The 19,706-nt window shown below is 41.8% G+C and overlaps 2 protein-coding genes across 3 annotated transcripts in view; one reads left to right on the top strand and one right to left on the bottom strand.

Annotated features, from left to right (window-relative positions):
• The first annotated feature begins 395 nt into the window (after positions 1-395).
• Positions 396-1,639, top strand: FAHD1 (fumarylacetoacetate hydrolase domain containing 1). Its single transcript, XM_008581578.1, has one exon. It carries the CDS (start codon positions 396-398, stop codon positions 1,059-1,061), a length of 666 nt encoding a protein of 221 aa, XP_008579800.1. The 3' UTR covers positions 1,062-1,639.
• A 6,705-nt stretch (positions 1,640-8,344) lies between these two features.
• The window catches only part of MEIOB (meiosis specific with OB domains), a 38,058-nt gene continuing 26,696 nt past the window's right edge, over positions 8,345-19,706 (bottom strand). For both annotated transcript variants that reach the window (XM_008581594.1, XM_008581586.1), the window contains one exon: positions 8,345-8,745. In XM_008581594.1, coding sequence (XP_008579816.1) covers positions 8,635-8,745 — 111 coding nt within the window. In that variant the 3' untranslated portion in view covers positions 8,345-8,634. The remainder of the gene's footprint in view (positions 8,746-19,706) is intronic.

Below are 19,706 nucleotides of genomic sequence, written 5' to 3' on the forward strand. Positions count from 1 at the left end.
GTCGGCGCGCCGCGGCCAATCAGCACCCGCCCCGCGCCGCCCTGGCCAATCAGCGCTGGCCTCGCGAGCCGCTGACAGTCAGCGCCCAACCCACGCCGCTCCGGCCAGTCAGCGCGCTCGTATTAAATCCGCTCCCTCCCGGCCGGAGCTGGGGGGCGGGTCCGGGGCCTTCGGCGGAGGCGGCGGTGGTGGCCGCGGCCGAGATCTGCGCGCGCAGACTCCGCCTCGCTCCGGACAGGGCTGGCGTCCTGAGGTCCGGCGCCCCGAGACGGAACCCGGACGGCGGCTCCCAGGAGGCCGAGTGCAACGGGACGGACTGACCGCCGCGGCGGGGGCGGCGTCCAAGGTAGCCGGTTCTTTGCGGGCAGCCGCAGGCGCGAAGAGCCGGCGCAGCCATGGCGGCGCCGCGGCCGCTGGCGCGCTTCTGGGAGTGGGGCAAGAACATCGTGTGCGTGGGCAGGAACTACGCCGAGCACGCCCAGGAGATGGGCAGCGCTGTGCTGCGCGAGCCCGTGCTCTTCCTGAAGCCGTCCACCGCATACGTGCCCGAGGGCGCACCCATCCCCATGCCCGCGTACACCCGCGACCTACAGCACGAGCTGGAGCTGGGCGTGCTCGTGGGCAGGCGCGCGCGCGCCGTGCCGCAGGCCGCCGCCATGGACCACGTGGCCGGCTATGCCCTGTGCCTGGACATGACCGCCAGGGACGTGCAGAAGGAGTGCAAGAGGCAGGGGCTGCCCTGGACGCTGGCCAAGGGCTTCACGGGCTCCTGCCCCGTCAGCGCGTTCGTGCCCAAGGAGAGGATCCCCGACCCCCACAGCCTGAAGCTCTGGCTCACCGTCAACGGCGAGCTCCGGCAGGAGGGGGACACGGCCTCCATGATTTTTTCCATCCCTTACATCATCAGCTACGTTTCTAAGATAATCACCTTGGAAGAGGGAGATATTATCTTGACTGGCTCGCCAAAGGGAGTTGGGACAGTCAAAGAAAATGATGAGATCCAGGCTGGCATTCACGGGATCGTTAGTATGAGATTTAAGGTGGAAAGGCCAGAATATTGAGTCTGTACAAAGCACCCTAACTCCTTAAGTTTCAGGAGAGAAGAGAGCAGGACAGAAGCAAGCAAAAATTATTAAATGTGACAGTCCTTGTGATAAGAAACCCGTCCTGAAAAATGACTTGATTGGACTGTTATGCCTCAACTCAAGGAAGACAGATACTTAAAGAAACACGTGGAAGAGCCCGGCCAGAAATGGAAACCAAAATAAAGGGTTTGTGATGTTTCTGAAGTGGAGCGTTTATCAAGCCGTATGTTCAGAAGACTTAGTTTCCTTTCTTAAGACTGGACTGGATAAGACTCTTCATTCTAGGATCAGTAGTTCAAGACTCAAAAACTAAAGGAAACACAGGCAAGTTCCAGACCAGCGTTCCCCAAATTTCCTTGGACTTGATAATCATCTGGAGGCATTTGTAAAAATAAAAATTTCACAATTATTGTCCCAGATCCACTGAATTAATTAATGTTATTAATGAAGATCTAGTCTGCTTGCCTGGGTTGTCTACCCTGACCCAAAGATTCTGAGTGTGGAAGATAATTTTGAAATTACTGTTTTCAAAATAAATGTGTTGCTGTCTTTTTTGTGGCCTGAAAGTGTACTTTTTTCCAGTCATAGTGAGAAAGAATACTTCCTCTTTGTGGGGCTTCAGACCTTGGTCTTTGACTTTTGGCCTCCTCAGCACTGTGCTTTGTTGACAGAGTTAATCTGCCTCTACCTCCCAACGAGAGATAGGAAGGCTTGGGGGAAGTTGGATGGTTGGAGAGTGCTGCTTTTGCTCTTGTCTGCACCCTTCTCTGGAAAAATAAAAAAACCTTGGCAAGATGCACAGTTATCAGAGTGCCTGGTAGAGTCCTTTCAGCTTAGGCAGGGGCTCCTGCTGTTAGTGCACACAGAAAGCATATGCTGGTTCTAAGAAAGCGTAGGAAATCTAACTTGGTAATAATGGTTAACATTTATTGAGGACTTAGTACTGCAGGCACTTTGCCAAGCACAGTTTGTTCCATGCTTCCATGTATTATGTAACCCTCAAAAAAGCTGTGAGGTTGGTTATTACTACCATGGTTCTTATACAGATGAAGATTCAGAGGCTAGGAAGCCTGCTAAGTTCACTCAGCTGAGTGGCAGAGCCAAGATGTAACCCAGTTGTCCCAAGACCAGACCTGAAGTTTTAACCACAGTGCAAGCTGCATCTTGTAAGTAGATATATGATTCAAATGTTTAGGTATTAAAACAACCCCCATGTTTAAATTATAATTTATTATGAGGAAGTGCCATAATTGGGTTTATTAAATATCATGCTACTTAATTACTTTTATCTTTAAATTTCTATTTTAAAAATTGCTGGCTGGCAGGTTGGCTCATTTGGTGAGAGCATGGTATTATAACACCAAGGTCAAGGGCTCAGATCCACATACTGGCCAGCCACAAAACAATTTTAAAAATTTAAAATTGCTTACAATGCATGTTTATTACTGAAGAGTCAGAAAATGAAGGTAAGCAAAAAGAACGAAATACCCAAAATGTCATCCTCCCAGCGACAAACTTAGGCATTTGGTGTACTGTGATGTACATTCTTTCAAATGCATGGATAGAATTGTAACTTTTTTTTTTTTTTAAAGATGACTGGGGCCAGCCCTGTGGCTCACTTGGGGGAGTGTGGCGCTGGTAGCGCTGAGGCCGCGGGTTCAGATCCTACATAGGGATGGCTGGTGCGCTCACTGGCTGAACTTGGTGCAGACCACACCGTGCCAAGGGTTGCAATCCCCTTACCGGTCAAAAAAAAAAAGATGACTGGTAAGGGTGTCTTAACCCTTGACTTGGTGTTTGCAACACCCAAGTGAGCTAACTGGCCATCCCTATGTAGGGATCCAAACCCTTGGCCTTGGTGTTATCAGCACCACACTCTCCCAAGTGAGCCATGGGCCAGCCCTAGGATTGTAACTTTTTTAATAGAATTTGCTCATGCCATCCAATTTTTCTAAGTTATTTTCCACTGTATATTGTGACTACCTTTTCCCATGTCAGTCAACGCACTTCTGCAGTATTATTTTCACTGACTGCATAAGATTCTAAAGTCAGTCCTCCATTTTTGGACATTGAGATTTTCTCTAATTATGTGCTAGGAGAATCAGCACATTTGTCGTTATTTCCTTTGGCTACGTTCCCATAAGTGGAAGAGCTGGATCAAAGGGTATGCTCATATTGGGTTGTTTTTTTTTTTTTTTTTTTTTTTTTTTTGGTGGCCAGCTGGTAAAGGGATCCAAACCCTTGACCTTGGCACTACAAGATGGCACTCTAACCAATTGAGCCAACCGGCTAGACTGTGCTCGTATTGGAAGTGCCTTATTAGTTTAGCTGGCAGGTACAAGGTTCAGCTGAGATAAGTCTGCCAAGTTGACAGATTATTAAAGCAAGCTAGAGGTATAAGGTAGGAGCAGTGTTCACATGTAGCCCTGGGTAGGTGGCACAAGCCAGCACCCAAAGTGTAAGGTGCCCAGAGGTCAATGTTCACCACGCTGGTGGAACACGTGTTGTCACGAAACATCTGACATCAGCATTGCAGGTTTAGCACACAAAGTTCTAGGAGGCAAGAACCAAAAGCAGAGATACCCATTCCCACCTGATGTTGCTAAAATCACAGTAATCCTAGCACCCAGGATATATATTTTCCCCCAACTTCGTATCTTGTGTAAATTTAAACCTACAAAAAAGTTTAACAACTAGTACAATGAACTTCATATACCTTTCACTAGATTCAACAATTGTCAACGTTTGCTCTCGCTCTGTGTCTTCCTCTCTCTCTCTACACACACACGCATGCATACACACACGCGCACACACACATCCTTATTTTGGAAACTCGTTGGAAAGGTAGTTACAGAAACACTTTGCTCTTTTAGCATGCATCTCCTAAGAATGAGGACACTCCTGTATAAAAACAAGATCATTATCACACTCAAGAATATAATTCCGTAATGAATTAGTCCTGTTCTTGACACCTGTCTTCTGGTGTTTTTTGTTTTTGTTGTTGATGGCTGGTGAGTACAGGGATGGAACCCTGGACCTTGCTGTTATCCGCATCACGCTCTAACCAACTGAGCTAACTGGCCAACCTGGTTTTCTTGAACATATGTTCACTGGGCTTTTATACAAAATGAGTATTATACATCCACTTACTATATTATGAACATCATTCCAGGTCAGTGAATATAAGGGTATATAATAATTATTTATTTACATTTATTCTTTATTTAATGGCTTTTTTTATCGTGTACCCCAGAAACAGAGCCTATGATGGGGATTCTTGTTCGGGTGATTTATTGAAGGAGACGATAGTGAAGGAAGAAGAAAGGTCAGGGAGCAAATCCCAAGAAAGTGGTCTCAGAGCTGGAGACGAGCTGAAGCTTGTGATCCCAAGGGGGTGCTCTGGAGCACAGTCTGTCAGAACCAGAATCAGTTCCCCCCATACCTCCCATAACCTCCCCAGCTCATTCTCCGACCCTCATAGAAGCTGTGCATCAGTGTGTACCAGCAAGTAAAGAGGATCTGCATGAGGCCCACCATCCCCCTACAGGTTGCATAGGTTTCAAATGCCTTGCTATTGGAACAATGATGCAACGAACATCCTCCACTGACACCATTTCTTTTCTTAAGGAAAGTCTTAGAAGTGATATTGATGAAATGGTTGCATTTGTTGTTGTTGTTGTTGTTGTTTACTGGCAAGATCAACCAGGTATGCACTTTAAAATTTTGATACTTTTAGCCAAATTATGGAAGAAAAAAAGGATATACCAATTTGTATCTGACAAGAGTGTTGAAGAATGCCTTTTCCTGCACACCCTAGCCAACACTGGGAATCAGGGCTTATGGTCATCTTCATTTGCATTTCTTTAATAGTGAAGCTGACATCTTTCATATGTTTATACTCAGTTATTTTTTTAACAAGACTGTTGGGGACATCCTTGATGTAATATTAGTGCCGTATCTTTGTTTTCAGATGTTTTATATTTCTTTTCAAAACACTTAATTCAAATATGCTAAAACCGCAAGGTGTTGATAACACCAAGTCAAGGGTTCAGATCCCATTACTGGCCAGCTGCCAAAAAACAAAAAACACATATGCTAAAACTTTCATGTGTTTATATATTTAATGGGAAAGAGGAAAGTAATTATAAGCACAATGATACTGCTGTGGCTTGATGCCCCCTCCCCGCAAATTTAGTCCCCACCGTGATAGTGTAAATGAGGGTGGGAACTCCTCTTACAGTAATTGAAAGGTGGAGCCTCGAAGAGGTGATTAGATTGTAGGACCATGCCATAGTGAATGGATTAATAATAGTGGTCAGTGGCATAGTTTTGAGGGCTTTAAAAGGAGATCACATGAGGAGCTATCTCTCTCTGCTCTGCCATTTTCTGCTATGTGAGACATCTGGGTCACTGTCACCACCAAGACCCTCACCAGATGTGTTCCCTGGACTTTGGACTTCCCAGCCTCTGAAACTGTAAGCAATAAATTTCATTTTCTTATAAATCACCCAGTCCCAGGAAATTTTGTTATAAGCAACAGAAACAGAATGATACAGATACACTAGAAAAAAATTCAAACTTATAGTCAAGAAAGACATACAAAAGTGTAGGATGCTTGCATAGGCATGTTCATAGCAGCATTTTTCACCATAGCCAAAAAGTCAAAAAAACACCATGTCATCAAGAGATGAATAAATAAAATGTGTTATATCCATGTAATGGAATATTACTCAGCCATAAAAAAGAATGAAGTACTGATACATGCTATAACATGGATGAGCCTCAGAAACACTATGCTCAGTGAAAAAAGTCATACACAGAAGGACAAATACTGTGTGAATCTTCTTATACGAGGTACCTAGAATAGTCGAATTCATAGAGACAGAAAGTAGATTAGAGGTTACTAGGGGCTGAATGGAGGGGAGAATGAGGAGTTACTGTCTAACGGGTACAGAGTTTCAGTATGGGATGATGTAAAAGGTTCTGGAGATGGATGGTGGTGATAAGTGTACAGCATCATGAATGTACCTAATGCCACTGAACTCTATGCTTAATAAATGGTTAAAATGGTAAATTTTATGTTATGTATATTTTACCACATTAAAAAAAAATAATATATATATATATATATACAAGAAACAACATATTACCTACCCATTAAAAATATGGGATGGGAAATTATTGGTTTTCCTTTTTTGTTGTTATCTATTATTATTTTATAATTTTTATACAATAAATGTAAAACCTTACAATAAAAAAATTTTAAAGCAAAACAACTCCAGGATTCCTTTATATGAGTAATGGACAAACAAATGTATATATTGTGTTTCTGCCATGTGCAGAGTATTGAACCAATAAACTTGCCAAAGCAGAATTAGGAAAGGAAAATCTTAATGAAATAAATCACTAATAGAAGATCAGGGAGGGCCGGCCCGGTGGCGCACTGGGTAGTGCGCCGCTTGGGAAGCGCGGTGGCGCTCCCGCCCGAGGGTTCGGATCCCACATATGGACCGGCTCCCGCTCACTGGCTGAGCGAGGCGCGGGAGCAACGCCGAGGGTTGCAATCCCGTTGCCGGTCCCCGGTCCGGTACGGGGGCAACACTGAGGGTTGCGATCCGTTGCCGGACACGGAAAAAAACAAAAGAAAAAAAAAAAAAAAAAAAAAAGAAGATCAGGGAAAATCACGTAGTCAAACTATTTATAAAAAGCAATATGAAACCTGTAGGTCAAAAGACGCTAGTGCCAGGAAAAGAAACTCCTGGAGAGCAAGAGGAAAATGGTGCCTGGACAGGGGCATGTATTTTGTGCTGACGTGGGGGATGCTTACTTCTACTTGACTGCCTGCATTCTGACTAATTGACAACTAAATGTCAGATACCCACCAATTTGTAATCTTCATGTGTGAGTTAAATTTTGTGAAGCACTTTTGATTCAGTGTGGCTTAACCCCTGGCCCTGCAGGTTCCAATGTCATCAGATGAAATAAGCAGTGAGGCATTGGGCTTTCATAGTTTGATGTCGGCGGACTGCAGTGAAGAGGAATTTCAGAGCCCCATGCTGGCCACACAGTGGGTACTGCCTGTGCACCTGCCACGACACCTTTATTATGCACTTGAAGTGGGTGGTGAAACAGCCAGAGCAGCTGAGGCCCGTGGACTGCGGGATCCTAGGCCCTGGTGCTTCTGTACCTGCTGCTAGTGGTCAGGGCACCAGGAGGCCTGGCACAGCAGCTCCTGACACCCCAGTGTCCTTCCTGCCTCCCAGTGGAGGGGCGCCATACCCACCCTGCTTAGCCAACAGTGGGTGTGGGTATAGATCCGGCACTGCCTGCTCTCCCCTCCTGCCTGACCCTCCACCACTCTCCGTCCTTCCTCTCCTGTCCAGCCTCCCAACTCCCCTTACAACAAACCCAGTTCTCCTCCCCAAGGGAAGAAGCTCTTCATCAGGCCCACTTTGTACAACTAGGTCAAGTCCTTCGTCGCCTCATTTATGACCACAATTTGAACACACTAAGGGTCAACTTGCATGCCTTCTCCATGGCTACAAATGGAAAGAGCCAGAGAAAACATCACTGATCAGGTAATTTTATCTCCCAACACCAGCTTTATGAAAGACTTTCATTTACACAGTACTCACTTTCTCCTTTTTTCCAATCCTGTGATGGATGACATGCAGCCTTCTGAAGTGCCAGACCCGATGTACTCTGGCCAACCCTCCCAGCCTGTGGGTCAGTGCTGGCCTTAGTGTGGGTCTTCACAGATGGGTTCTGTGCCCTGAAGCAAGTGACTCAGAATGGTGTGGGGCTGAGCAGTATATTTAGGGGCTGAGCAGTATATTTCGGGACTGCTGCAAAGAAAACTGAGATAAAAGGGTGGCTGTTGTCCTATGTCCTGAGCAGATCCCCTCTCAAAGCTCCTGAGACCTGGGCACCACTCATGTAACTCCTAAAGCTGGTCTCCTCCCTGTTGATTCAGACTCGTACACGCCAGCCTGGAGCTCACAGCGAGCCCTCACAAGCACAGGGCAGCTCTAGTGTGCCATCACTGAAGGCAAGGGATTAGAATAGCTCTGTGCGTTCAAAGCAGTTGCACACTACTGCCCGGACCTCTGCTGTTCCCACCTGGCGCCAAGAGAGCCGCTCCCCTGTTAGATGATGAGCCACTGCCAAGCTCTAGCAAAGTAGCTGTTAGAGGTTCTAATCTTTTCCCAGGGAACCAAGACACAGAGTAAAGTGGCTTGAGAAAAGAAATCATTCATATCTGTGGGAAAAATTAAACTTGTTTATTAATTCATGTAAATATTTTCCAATTTGGGAGGAGACAGGGCAAAGCCAATAGAAAAGGCCTTCTCAGAAGTGACCTCAGGTGAGAGAGATGTTTTCAGATTTGTCCCCAAACCAACTCCAGGAGGAAACATAATAACAATGTATAGAAACATTTTTGCCACATTTAAAACAAATACAATTTTATCCATAATTTTCCAACTAATATTCCATTCTAAAGAGAGTCAAAACTCCCATACTTTTCCAGAGCTTAAAATGATACATGGCTTTAAACACGTCCTTGTCCAGACAAGTTCGCACTTGCCTCAATAGGATCTGCAAGCTTACATGAGAGTACGGTCACTCTCAATCCACCCCTTGCTCTGTGTGATAAAACCAACTATAAGGAAAAAAAGTAAGAGACAGAGAGTTAGTTTTAAAAATCACCTTGCATATAAAGTTGAAAACCAGTGACCACAAACAGAGAACTGCAACAGAACTTTTGTTCACAGATGTTAACACAGATGTCAATTGAAGTTGTAAGATGATGGAAAGAGCTCCAGTCTTAGGCAGAGCATGTACAGAAATGACAGGTCTGTCCTCCAACAGTGATTTTGTAAAAAATTCCATGTCATTTTTCATGACATTTCTCTCAGGCAGAAAATTTGGGTTTACAAATCCAACATGCAGAAGAAATGGTTTAATGTGTGTTCAAACTACCAATGGTGATGTAACCTGTTAGAATACGGGGATATGATGATGCCATTCACTAATAATACAGTCTCATTTTTTACAATTTACAAAACACTTTCACCAACATTTGATTTAATATGGAGTGGAAGGACACATCAATCACTTTAATTTCAAAGACTAAGAAAAAATGTACTAATGTCAGGAAAAACTGTGAAAGACTTTAAAAGGGCATGATAACTGGGTACCCTTTCAATGGAGCGCTCCCACGGTCTGGTACTGGCTAGAGCACCTTTGAAGTGGAGTGCTCTGATTCTACAGGCATCTGCATCATCCCTTGCTTTGGCTGAGCTATTTTATAACTAGGCTGTAGTAAGTTGATAATGACACAATCCTGCTTATGGAATCCGGATGCATTTTATCTGGGTGAAGATGCACTGATTCTGCCCTGCAGAAGAGACCAATTCCTCATCTAAGCAAACCCATTTCAGCATTTCTGATTGCCTACCTCTGTGTCTATTCTTCGACTGACTCTCCTTTAAACCCCTTTTTCCTTTTTTTTTACAACTTACTGTTTCCTTCATTAATTAATGAGTTAAATTAAATCTTTGATGCATTCATTTTATTTTTGTATGAAAATCATGGTTTAACCCTTTTTGGAAATTATTCTTTAATACCAATATCATACTTAAAAGGACTTATAATAATATCACCATATGTTTTAAAACATTAAAATGAATATTTCTCTTTGAAATCCCTCCAGTGGAACCATTTTAAGAAGTTACTTTTAGTTGAAATATGATAAATTCATAAAATAGTCAATCTATGTAGGAATATCATATTAGCAGAGCAACATAAGTTCTTATTTTTTAAATTATGTGTTCTGTTTTACCTGATTACAATTGAAATCGTATTTGATTCTCATGATCTTTATCACATCTTATGATATAGCATAATCATTTTATATCTGCTTAAAATCTTTGTTAAATCCAACTTATGTATCTTTTAAACATTATTTTTTGGAAAGGTACAATATTCCTTTATTTGAGGGCAATTTATTGTATTTGAATCAAGTTTGGAAAACTATAAATTTCCATGAATTTAAATTAATCACACTCATTAGCAATGGGCATCTTCTGTCTGGGAAACATAAAGTTCGTCAAGGACCTGAGTGTACCTTAATTTGGGGATAGGTAGTTCTTAGATGAATCCATGTTAATGGTGGAAGAGACTAACTTTTTCTCCTCTGTCCTAGTAATGAAGAGGCCTCAGGCCAAAGTCCTAGAAATACTGGTGAGACCACTGGTGATTCCATGTCTGCAACCTATTCAGACACGCTTGAGGCCACAAGGAAAAGAAGTCACTGGAAAATGGAAAAACCTTCTTATGAGGCTGAGATGGAGTACACTCAGGGTTCTCAAAGACTCTTTCAGGACATCCATGAGATCAAAACCATTTTCATAGTAATACTAAGATGTTTGCCGTTTTATTCTCATTCTCTCGCCTGCACACATTGTCATTTTCTAGGGGCTATGTGACATGACATAACATCATTGCCCTGACCTTAATGGAAGGTGTGCTCATGAATATGTTTTACATTCTTCTCAATTTTTTTTTTTCCTTTTTGTCTTTTTTCGTGTCTGGCAACGGATCGCAACCCTCAGTGTTGCCCCTGTACCGGACCGGGGACCGGCAACAGGATCGCAAGCCTCGGCGTTGCTCCCGCGCCTGGCTCAGCCAGTGAGCGGCAGCCAGTCTGTATGTGGGATCCGAACCCTCGGAGGGAGCGCCGCCATGCTCTCAAGTGGCGCACTGTAGCAGTTTACCACCAGGCTGGCCCTATTCCTTGGAATTTTACATGAAAGAATTCTTTGAGGCCTCAGTTGAAGGTAAATGCCTCCGGAGATAACCTTGGTCTGCTTTTGCCAGTTATCTCAGAGCAACACCAGCCCCAGGCTGCTATAAACTAAATTACAGTTTGAAAAGTTCTGGACCACCAAAATTGAATTACCTCAAGGTGCAAACTGCATAAGACTACCTGATAGTGATACCTTTTCAACGTAGATGTACTTCCCTCTCTAACCCAAGGATGTAAGCCAGGCAGTTAGCCTGGGCTAAGGAACCAGTGTCTTTAGTCCACTCTGACACTGAGTGGGTAACCATTTCACGTTCCACCTTCTCAATTTTAACTTCTAGTATAGTAAGTCTTGGTAGATATAACTCACATAAACAGGAGGGCAATAACTTTTAGGAGTAGAAAAGAGAACACACAAAAGAACCACAGAAGGAAAGAAATAATGTAGGCTGTAGTCCTATCTCACCTGTGACTGGGGCAAGTGGCAACATTTCATGGTCCCACTTTTCTCATTTGCAACAAGAGGAATTTGTCTCACCCCCACCTTCTCCCTTGTCACACCTTTCACACTAAGATTCTGTGATCCTCCCACACTGAAGTGTTGCTAGTGCCTCAAGGGTAGGCTCTGACCCTTCAGAGTTGTAGGATCATAGAACTTCCAGGCTCAGAGAGGTTAACTAACCTCCCCAGGGTCAGACAGGCGGAGGATTGTGGCATTAGGATTCAGACTAAGTCTGTCTCAATCCAGAATCTAAACATTTAACTATGCTACTTTACACTGCCTCAGCAAGAGCAGTGTCACACAGGCAGGTTTGGAGTGGGGATAACCCAGCTTTGCCTCAGTTACCTCTCCTTGGAGTTAACATTAATGGATATTTTCTTTGTTGGTCTATTTCTCTGGTGTCATTTGTAACTCCTTTATACTATATGAAAATAACTGATTATTTCCATTGTTTCTAGGGTAATCGAATCCTTCTGCACATCCAGAAGCTGGGTATTATTAAAATAATAAATTCCCTACTTCATTAGGTCACACCCTAGGTTTTTCTTATTGTTCGAATATATAGAACAATTCAGTACTGTAAAATACACTAACTTTTAAGTAAATTTTGCTTCTTTCCAAAAGAAATTGCCACTTTAATGCTGTTTTCTGTTCATCCGTCATTGTAAGAAACTCATTTACCTGGTTAAAAACAAAATCAAACAAGTATTTCTGAAATATTACATAGATAACTCATTTTTACAACAATGCGAAATTTAAACTTGCTCACTAGAAATGGAATTTTATCCACAGTAATTACAGCTCAGTTCTTTTGATAGAGGAGATAAGGCCAGAAAGGCTATAAACTGAGTCTCTAATGCCAATCAGGTGGCTCAGCAAGGAAACCTCCCCTTAGAACTAAAGCTTAGTAGTAAATTTCATTAGCTAGTTTTCACAATAAAAAATGAGTGCCTGTCATCAAATACACATGCTAATCTCTAAGTACCTGCTGCTCCTCTATAGTTGCAGACCAGGGAGAAAATTCATGGCTAAATTTATACAACTGGCTAGGTGAAATATGGCCAAAACCCCCCTCTGGAAGAGCAAGCTCATGACTGATCAACATCTCCAACATGTTGTTTTACCCACTGTTACTTGACTGTATCAAAGGTCATGTTTATTCCTCCGTTTTTGCGAAAGGCCTCAATCATCATTCATAATAGTCAATATTAACTAGGATTTTAATGTACAATATGTATATTTGGACTATTATAATGAACTATTTGTTCATTAAAGAAACGTGTTTAAATCAAGATGTTTTTTTCCCAGACCTCTTTGGTAATGAATTAATTTCTATCAAATGTTCACCAAAATAACCTATATTTGGAGGGAAGGAAATTCAATTTGGAAGTATTTCTAAACATTTCTTTTTCCTATTCACCGTGCAGCCCAAAGTCTCCTCAGCGACACCTCCTGCGAGACTACAGGAGCGAAGGGTGCCTGTGTGGTCAGTGAGATCAACCAGCATGTTGAAGCTGGGAAGAACAGATTTAAGTTCTGAAGAATCTTTGTTACAAGTTTTGCAAGTGTTGGATGCTTCATTTACAACATAACCACAGCTGGAACTGAAAGGAAACAACAACAATATAAAACGTGGTAACCCCAAGTGACAAATTTAACCTCTAGCACAAGAACCACCACAAAAGTCTAAGTCAGCATATGAAATACTTACTGAGTGTTCAGTGCTGTGCAGGATACAGGACAGACATAAGAAACAACATAAATGTGCTTTCTAGGCAGTCGATCTCATTCCCAGCATTTGTGATTCGTCTGAACCTGGGTACCCCAGTCCTCTCACCGTCCTCCCTCCTTTCTTCCCCTCTGCTGGAGTTCCTGCCCGGCTTTCAAGGTCCACCCAGTCTCATTTCCCTGCTGGGCCTTCCTTCCCTGCACCGCAGCCCGCATCCCTTCCTTTCTTGAACAGCTGCAGAGCTTATGCTTCCGCCCTTACACTCTGTCACATCTGTTCCCTGCTATATTGCAGGTGTGTCTGTCTTATCTCCCCACCTGTGGGTTCTGAGGGCAGGAATCGTGTCTTGCACCTAGAAAGCATGGGTTTGACAATTGTTCATTTGATGGTTCTAAACTGGGTCTTGTGTACATCACAGAAACCCTACAGGGCAGGGTAGGTTCACATCCTGAATGCTATTAGTACTCCCAGCGATATATTCTCCTCTCTTTAAGTGCTAATTTCATGCTATTCCATATTTCTGAAGTAGGCCATATTTTAGCAATTTCAAACAGGGAGACTAATTCAAATTTCTCAGAGGGAATGATCTGAAGATAATGGTTTCTTATCTAGCCACAGATCACTTTTTAGTAAACTTTAGATATTTTCCTCATGTAAATAGTAAAGATGTAGGAAAAATAAGAAGGGACTGGCCAGTTAGCTCAGTTGGTTAGAGTGCTGCCTTATAACACCAAGGTCATGGGTATGGATCCCCATACCGGCCAGGCACAAAAAAACAAAACAAAACTGGGGGCTGGCCAGTTAGAGCGTGGTGCTGATAACACCAACGTACAGGGCTTGTTCTTTGCACTGGCCAGCCACCGAAAAAAAAAAAAAGGAACAAATAAGGGAAATAATTTTTAAATTTTTCTAATTTTTGAAAAATATTTTTCAAAAGTAAATACATGCCTTACATAGCAGCCTCCACATTAGTTTTTTTCAGCTTTAATACCACATCATAAAATGTTTTAAAAATCCAGAGGTCAACATCTTGACTGTGGCAGTAGATACACAAACCCACATATTTGATAAACTATATAGAACACAGACACACACAAATAACTGCATGTAAATCTGGAGAAATTTGAATAAGTGGATTGAATGAAGGGTCAGTATCCTGGCTGTGATCTGATACTAAAGCTTACAAAATGTTACCATTGGGGGAAACTGGGCAAAGGGTACAGAGATCTCTCTGTATTATTTCTTATAACACCATGTGATCTAGAATTATCTCAATAAAAACTTCAATTAAAAAATCCATAGACAGACTTCCACAATAACATTTTAGACATTTCTCACCAAGCATCTTTTGGCTAAGATTATTAAATCTACTGGGGTTTACTTTCTATGCAAATAGATATGAACTTTGACCTAGGAGAGTTTGGAAGTCATGTGCATCATGTGGTTGAAAACAATTTTTTTTAGTGATAGTGTATCCTATCACTATATTACTATAGGATATAGCAACCAAAATAGTTTTCTACTAAATTATAAGACAAGTTTGTCATCTCAGTTGAAAGTTTCTGGCAGTATTATATCTTAACATTTTAGGACTGCAGAAATACAGCAGATTAAGTTTTACTTTAAAAGGCAATTATAATCTTTGAATCTAAATAGTTTGCCATGGAAACTTTTCAGTCTGGTTTATTTATTCACACATTTCTCTCAAATACTTAAACACTGTTATATCAAAGAATAGCTTTAACTTTTTACAGCTTGACATTTATTAATGATAATTGTTTCTTACAAAAATGAATTTGCTAAAATTTGGCTCCTTACCATCTATTTTGAACTACTTTTGTAGTTTCATCATCAATGTTCAGTGTAGAAATGTAACCATAAAGAATGCCATAGAAAGGATCAGCTCTTCCTTCATTCTTCACAGATTTTACCTTTAATTGTTCAACTGTATAGACATCGACTATTGTATTTACTAAAAATAAAAAGAAGTATTATAGTTCTATGTATATTCTAAAAAATACAAAGGATTATACCCAAATAGAAAAGCTATAAAGTTCAAATGAGAACATGTAGTAGCTTAAGTAACAGAAAAATTATTATATTTGTTACATTAAAACTGATTATATAAACGAAGATAAAAGCAAAAAATAAGCAAAAAAAAAAAAAGGAAAATAATGAGAAATTAGTCATCATTAAGATTAAGAATTTGGTCCTCAAAAGATACCATTATGAAAGTGAAAAGTCAAGCCACAGAGTGGGAGATGCTGGCAGTCTACACAAGACAAATGTGTCATCCAGAGTATCTAGGGAATTCCTAAAAATCAGTGACTCAATTTTTTTAATGGAAAAGAGACTTTAAAAGGTACTTCACAAAAAAGATATAAAAATGGCCAATAAACATATTGGCCTCATTAATCACCAGGTAAAGGCAAATTAAACAAGAGTAGAATTCTACTAAACATCCACCATTGAAAAAACTAACAATTCAAATGTTGTTGAGGATGTGAAGCAACTGGGACTCTCACACGCTGCTGGTGCACATGTAAACTGGTACGAACACTTTGGAAAACAATTTGGCAGAATCATCTACAAGTAAAAGTACATGCAAAACAATTCTACTCCTAGGTATATATAATCTGTTGGATATATCCAACAGAAAACAAACATAAGTTCATTTAAAGCCACACTCAATTTCTATCTATAAGATTTTCATGGGAGTAATGACCATTTTTAAAAAGATAGCAACTCAGTTTTGTCTCTGAATAAATTAATTATAAAAGTTTCCACAGTAAGCCGGCCCAGTGGCGCACTGGATAGTGCGCCGCTTGGGAAGCGCGGCGGCGCTCCCGCCCGAGGGTTCGGATCCCACATACAGACCGGTTCCCGCTCGCTGGCTGAGCGAGGCGCGGGAGCAACACCGAGGCTTGCAGTCCCGTTGCCGGTCCCCGGTCCGGTACGGGGGCAACACTGAGGGTTGCGATCCGTTGCCAGACACGGAAAAAAGACAACAGAAAAAAAAAAAAAAAAGTTTCCACAGTAAAAAGAGGCCCTTAAGTTGTGATTGCTTTGATAAGACCCATTGAACAGGACAAAAATGTCCCCCACGAGTCATCGCTATTCTTGTCCCTGTTTCAGATTGAACGGTTGGGCAGGGACTGAAACACACTCTGGCAAATCTACCCCACAATTCATCGAATGCTTCTGTGCTTCCCAATGCTTCCCAAAATGGCATCATCTGCAAATGACTCACCATTTAAAAAAATGTTTGCAAAGTATCAAGAATGGTTTTAACACTAGTAAATAATACAACTTCAAGCTTGTCCCCTCTTGGAGGCAAAAAGATAATAGTTACACTTTATTCCAGTAGTATCTTTTCCTATCAGTTACTGCTTTTGATAGGAAATGTATTAAATGTCCTCCACAAACACAATAGCAAAGTTCCTATTTTACACAACTTAAGGTGGCTTGCAGAATGACTTATTTCATGCCTAATTCAATTGTTACTCTCTCAAGGTGAATTAAGTATCATCTATGATAATAGTCTATTTTGTCTCCTAGGACTAGTCACAGAACATGCCTTCAGGGAGTGATCCAAGACTTCCCTCTGCTCCTCGTCCTCCCATGTGTCTAGCATAAGCTACAGGCAGCAATAAACAGAATCCTTTTTCAAGAAGAGCCTCAACCTGGGAGTCATGGATTTAGAGTTCTATGTGTGGACACACTTTTCTAGAGAGAGGATCATTAGCTCTCATCGGATTGGCAAAAGGTTATATAAGCCCCCATAAGTTTTGAACTACTCTTTAAAAGTGAAAATATAGTAGTTACAGAATAAGAATATAGTGTCTTTTACTATGTCTAACAAAGATTTACAGGCCAAATTTTGGGCTTTTAAAAAATAAAATAATATTAAAGGGTCACTCACAATTTATGGATTCTTTCAAATAACTGTCAGTTTCATAATCCAGGACATTTGTTTCTTTATTTTCTCTTATAAAATTCAGTAGGATGTTAGCTTCTGGTGTATCTTAAATTGAAAATGCACAATAATTAAATCATTGTGAATAATCCAAAATTATTTTTAGTAGTAAAAAGTGAAGACATAAATAAGAAAATAGAATATTATGCAGCCATTAACAATGCAATGTAGAACTCTATTAAGATGGAGAGATGTATACCAGATATTATTAGTGAAAAGAGTACCTTACAAAACTTTATGATACAACACCCTTTTAATTAAGAATCTATATATACATGAAGTAAAATTATCTGGAAGTATATCTATAAAAGAAATGATTTATTTCTAGATGGTGGGATTATAGGTGAACTTTGTTTTCCTTTTTTATGAATTTATGTATTTTCTGAATTTTATATGTATTTCCTTTCTAATCAGAAAAAAAATGTTTTAAATGGATTATTTTAAAGCCTTGCTCCTCACATTGGGATATGAGTACTGTCAGGAGTAGCTGGATGGTGTGCTGGTAGGCAAGGGTGCGATTTTGGAAAAGAGCTCTCACATGATTCTGATGCCTTTGACCCCTGCGTGCCAGCCTCCAACGCGTTGTTGTCTTTAAGCATCCCCACCCCACTTGACCATCTACAAATTGTCCTGACAATGCTTGGTCTCCCCTAACTCCCTTGGGCAGAGGTAAGGTTTCTTCTTCCTTGCTCCTGTTACACCACAGTCTATGGCTGTTGTTGTCAGAACTGGACTGTCAGTTCCTCATGGGCAGGGTTGTGCCTATTCATCTCTGCACTTCCAATATCCTTCCATCCATCTGGCCATCCACTCATCTCCTACCTTGTTCCAGAAAGGATTTAAATTATCTCAATACTTGGCAAGTAAAAGGCACTCGGTAAATATTTGTGAGTTAGTGAATGAAAGATTGTTTTTGAAGCAAACAGAATTGCTGCATGTCACATGAGAGGAGTTGCTGGGGTGGGGCCACAGAAATCAAACCAACGGGCTTCTTGGGAAGGGAGCTGGCAGGGAGGGCAGGGGTAGGCACTGCTGCACAAGACCTTACTGACAATAGGGTTACCCTGGACTGTTTGTGGGGAGGGCAGAATTTCTGATGAACACTCTCAGGGCCGAGAAAGCAATAAGGAAACCTCGACATCCTGGCTAGGATGAACGCATAAGCCATTTAGAGGTTCTTAAATTCTACATGGCCAGCATAGCCCAGGAAATTAGAAATAAGACTGATTGAAGCAGTCACACAAATTCACACACCCTTATGAGTACCATCTGTTAAACTAGTCTCCTTGATGGAATGAGTTCAAGAGATCTATTGTATAACAAGGTGACTATAGTTAATAATAATGTGTTGTATTCTTGAAAAGTGCTGAGAGCAGATTTTAATTATTCTCACCATAAAAAAGTGATAAGTGAAGTAGCATGTATGTTATTAGCTTGATTTAGCCATTCTGCATATGTATATATATTTAAAAACATGTTGTAACCAATTAATATATACAATTTTTGTCAACTAAAAAAATAAATCAGGGCCGGCCCGGTGGCACACTGCAGAGTGTGCCGCTTGGGAGCGCGGCGGCGCTCCCACCGAGGGTTCGGATCCCATGTGGAGACCGGTTCCCGCTCACTGGCTGAGCGCGGTGCGGGCGCAACACCGAGGGTTGCGATCCCGTTGCCGGTCCCCGGTACGGGCGCGACACCAAGGGTTGCGGGTTCGGATCCCATGTGGAGACCGGTTCCCGCTCACTGGCTGAGCGCGGTGCGGGCGCAACACCGAGGGTTGCGATCCCGTTGCCGGTCCCCGGTACGGGCGCGACACCAAGGGTTGCGATCCCGTTACCGGTCAGTAAAAAAGACAAAAAGGAAAAAAATAATCAAAAAATAAACTTTAAAAAATTTTGTCTCATTGAAAAAGAAGGCCTTTATTCTAATGATGTTGGCATTGCTCAAAATACTTTGACATTTTTCTCCTGCATCTGTTATCAGAGCCAACTGTACAACATCCTGGAAAATCTGTTGCATTAATTTAGTCCTGAGTTTTTGATACAAGTAGTACTGCCAAGCTTGATGATCTTTTCCAGCAGACAAATCCAATTGTCTTTGAGAAATTTTCCCAGATCAAATTTACTGTTGAAGAATGGGTATTTTCTATCCTTGCTGTTACTAAATATAATAATAATAAACTGTTTATATTAATAAATTACTTATAACAATAAACCATAGTACCCTCCTCCAAAAAGAAAAATTGAGGAGTGGCACTATTGTCCTAAGTTGCGAATAGACTATGGCTATGTCACCATAAAATTGCAGCAGAGCAGTTGGAGTGATCCTTTTAGAACTTAGCTACTGTCGGGCCGGCCCGGTGGCGCACTGGATAAGTGCGCCACTTAGGAAGCGCGGCGGCGCTCCCGCCCGAGGGTTCGGATCCCAGGATCCCACATACAGACCGGTTCCCGCTCACTGGCTGAGCGAGGCGCGGGAGCAGCGCCGGGGGTTGTGGTCCAGTTGCCGGTCCCCGGTCCGGTACAGGGGCAACACTGAGGGTTGCGATCCGTTGCCAGACACGAAAAAAGACAAAAAGGAAAAAAAAAAATTGAGAAGAATGTAAAACA

This window comes from Galeopterus variegatus, unplaced genomic scaffold (assembly GCF_000696425.1).
Source record: "Galeopterus variegatus unplaced genomic scaffold, G_variegatus-3.0.2 Scaffold92, whole genome shotgun sequence".
Lineage (NCBI taxonomy): Eukaryota > Metazoa > Chordata > Mammalia > Dermoptera > Cynocephalidae > Galeopterus > Galeopterus variegatus.

Excerpts from the sequence above, each read along its gene's own strand:
- FAHD1 (XM_008581578.1), top strand. The coding sequence starts at position 396 with ATGGCGGCGCCGCGGCCGCTGGCGCGCTTCTGGGAGTGGGGCAAGAAC.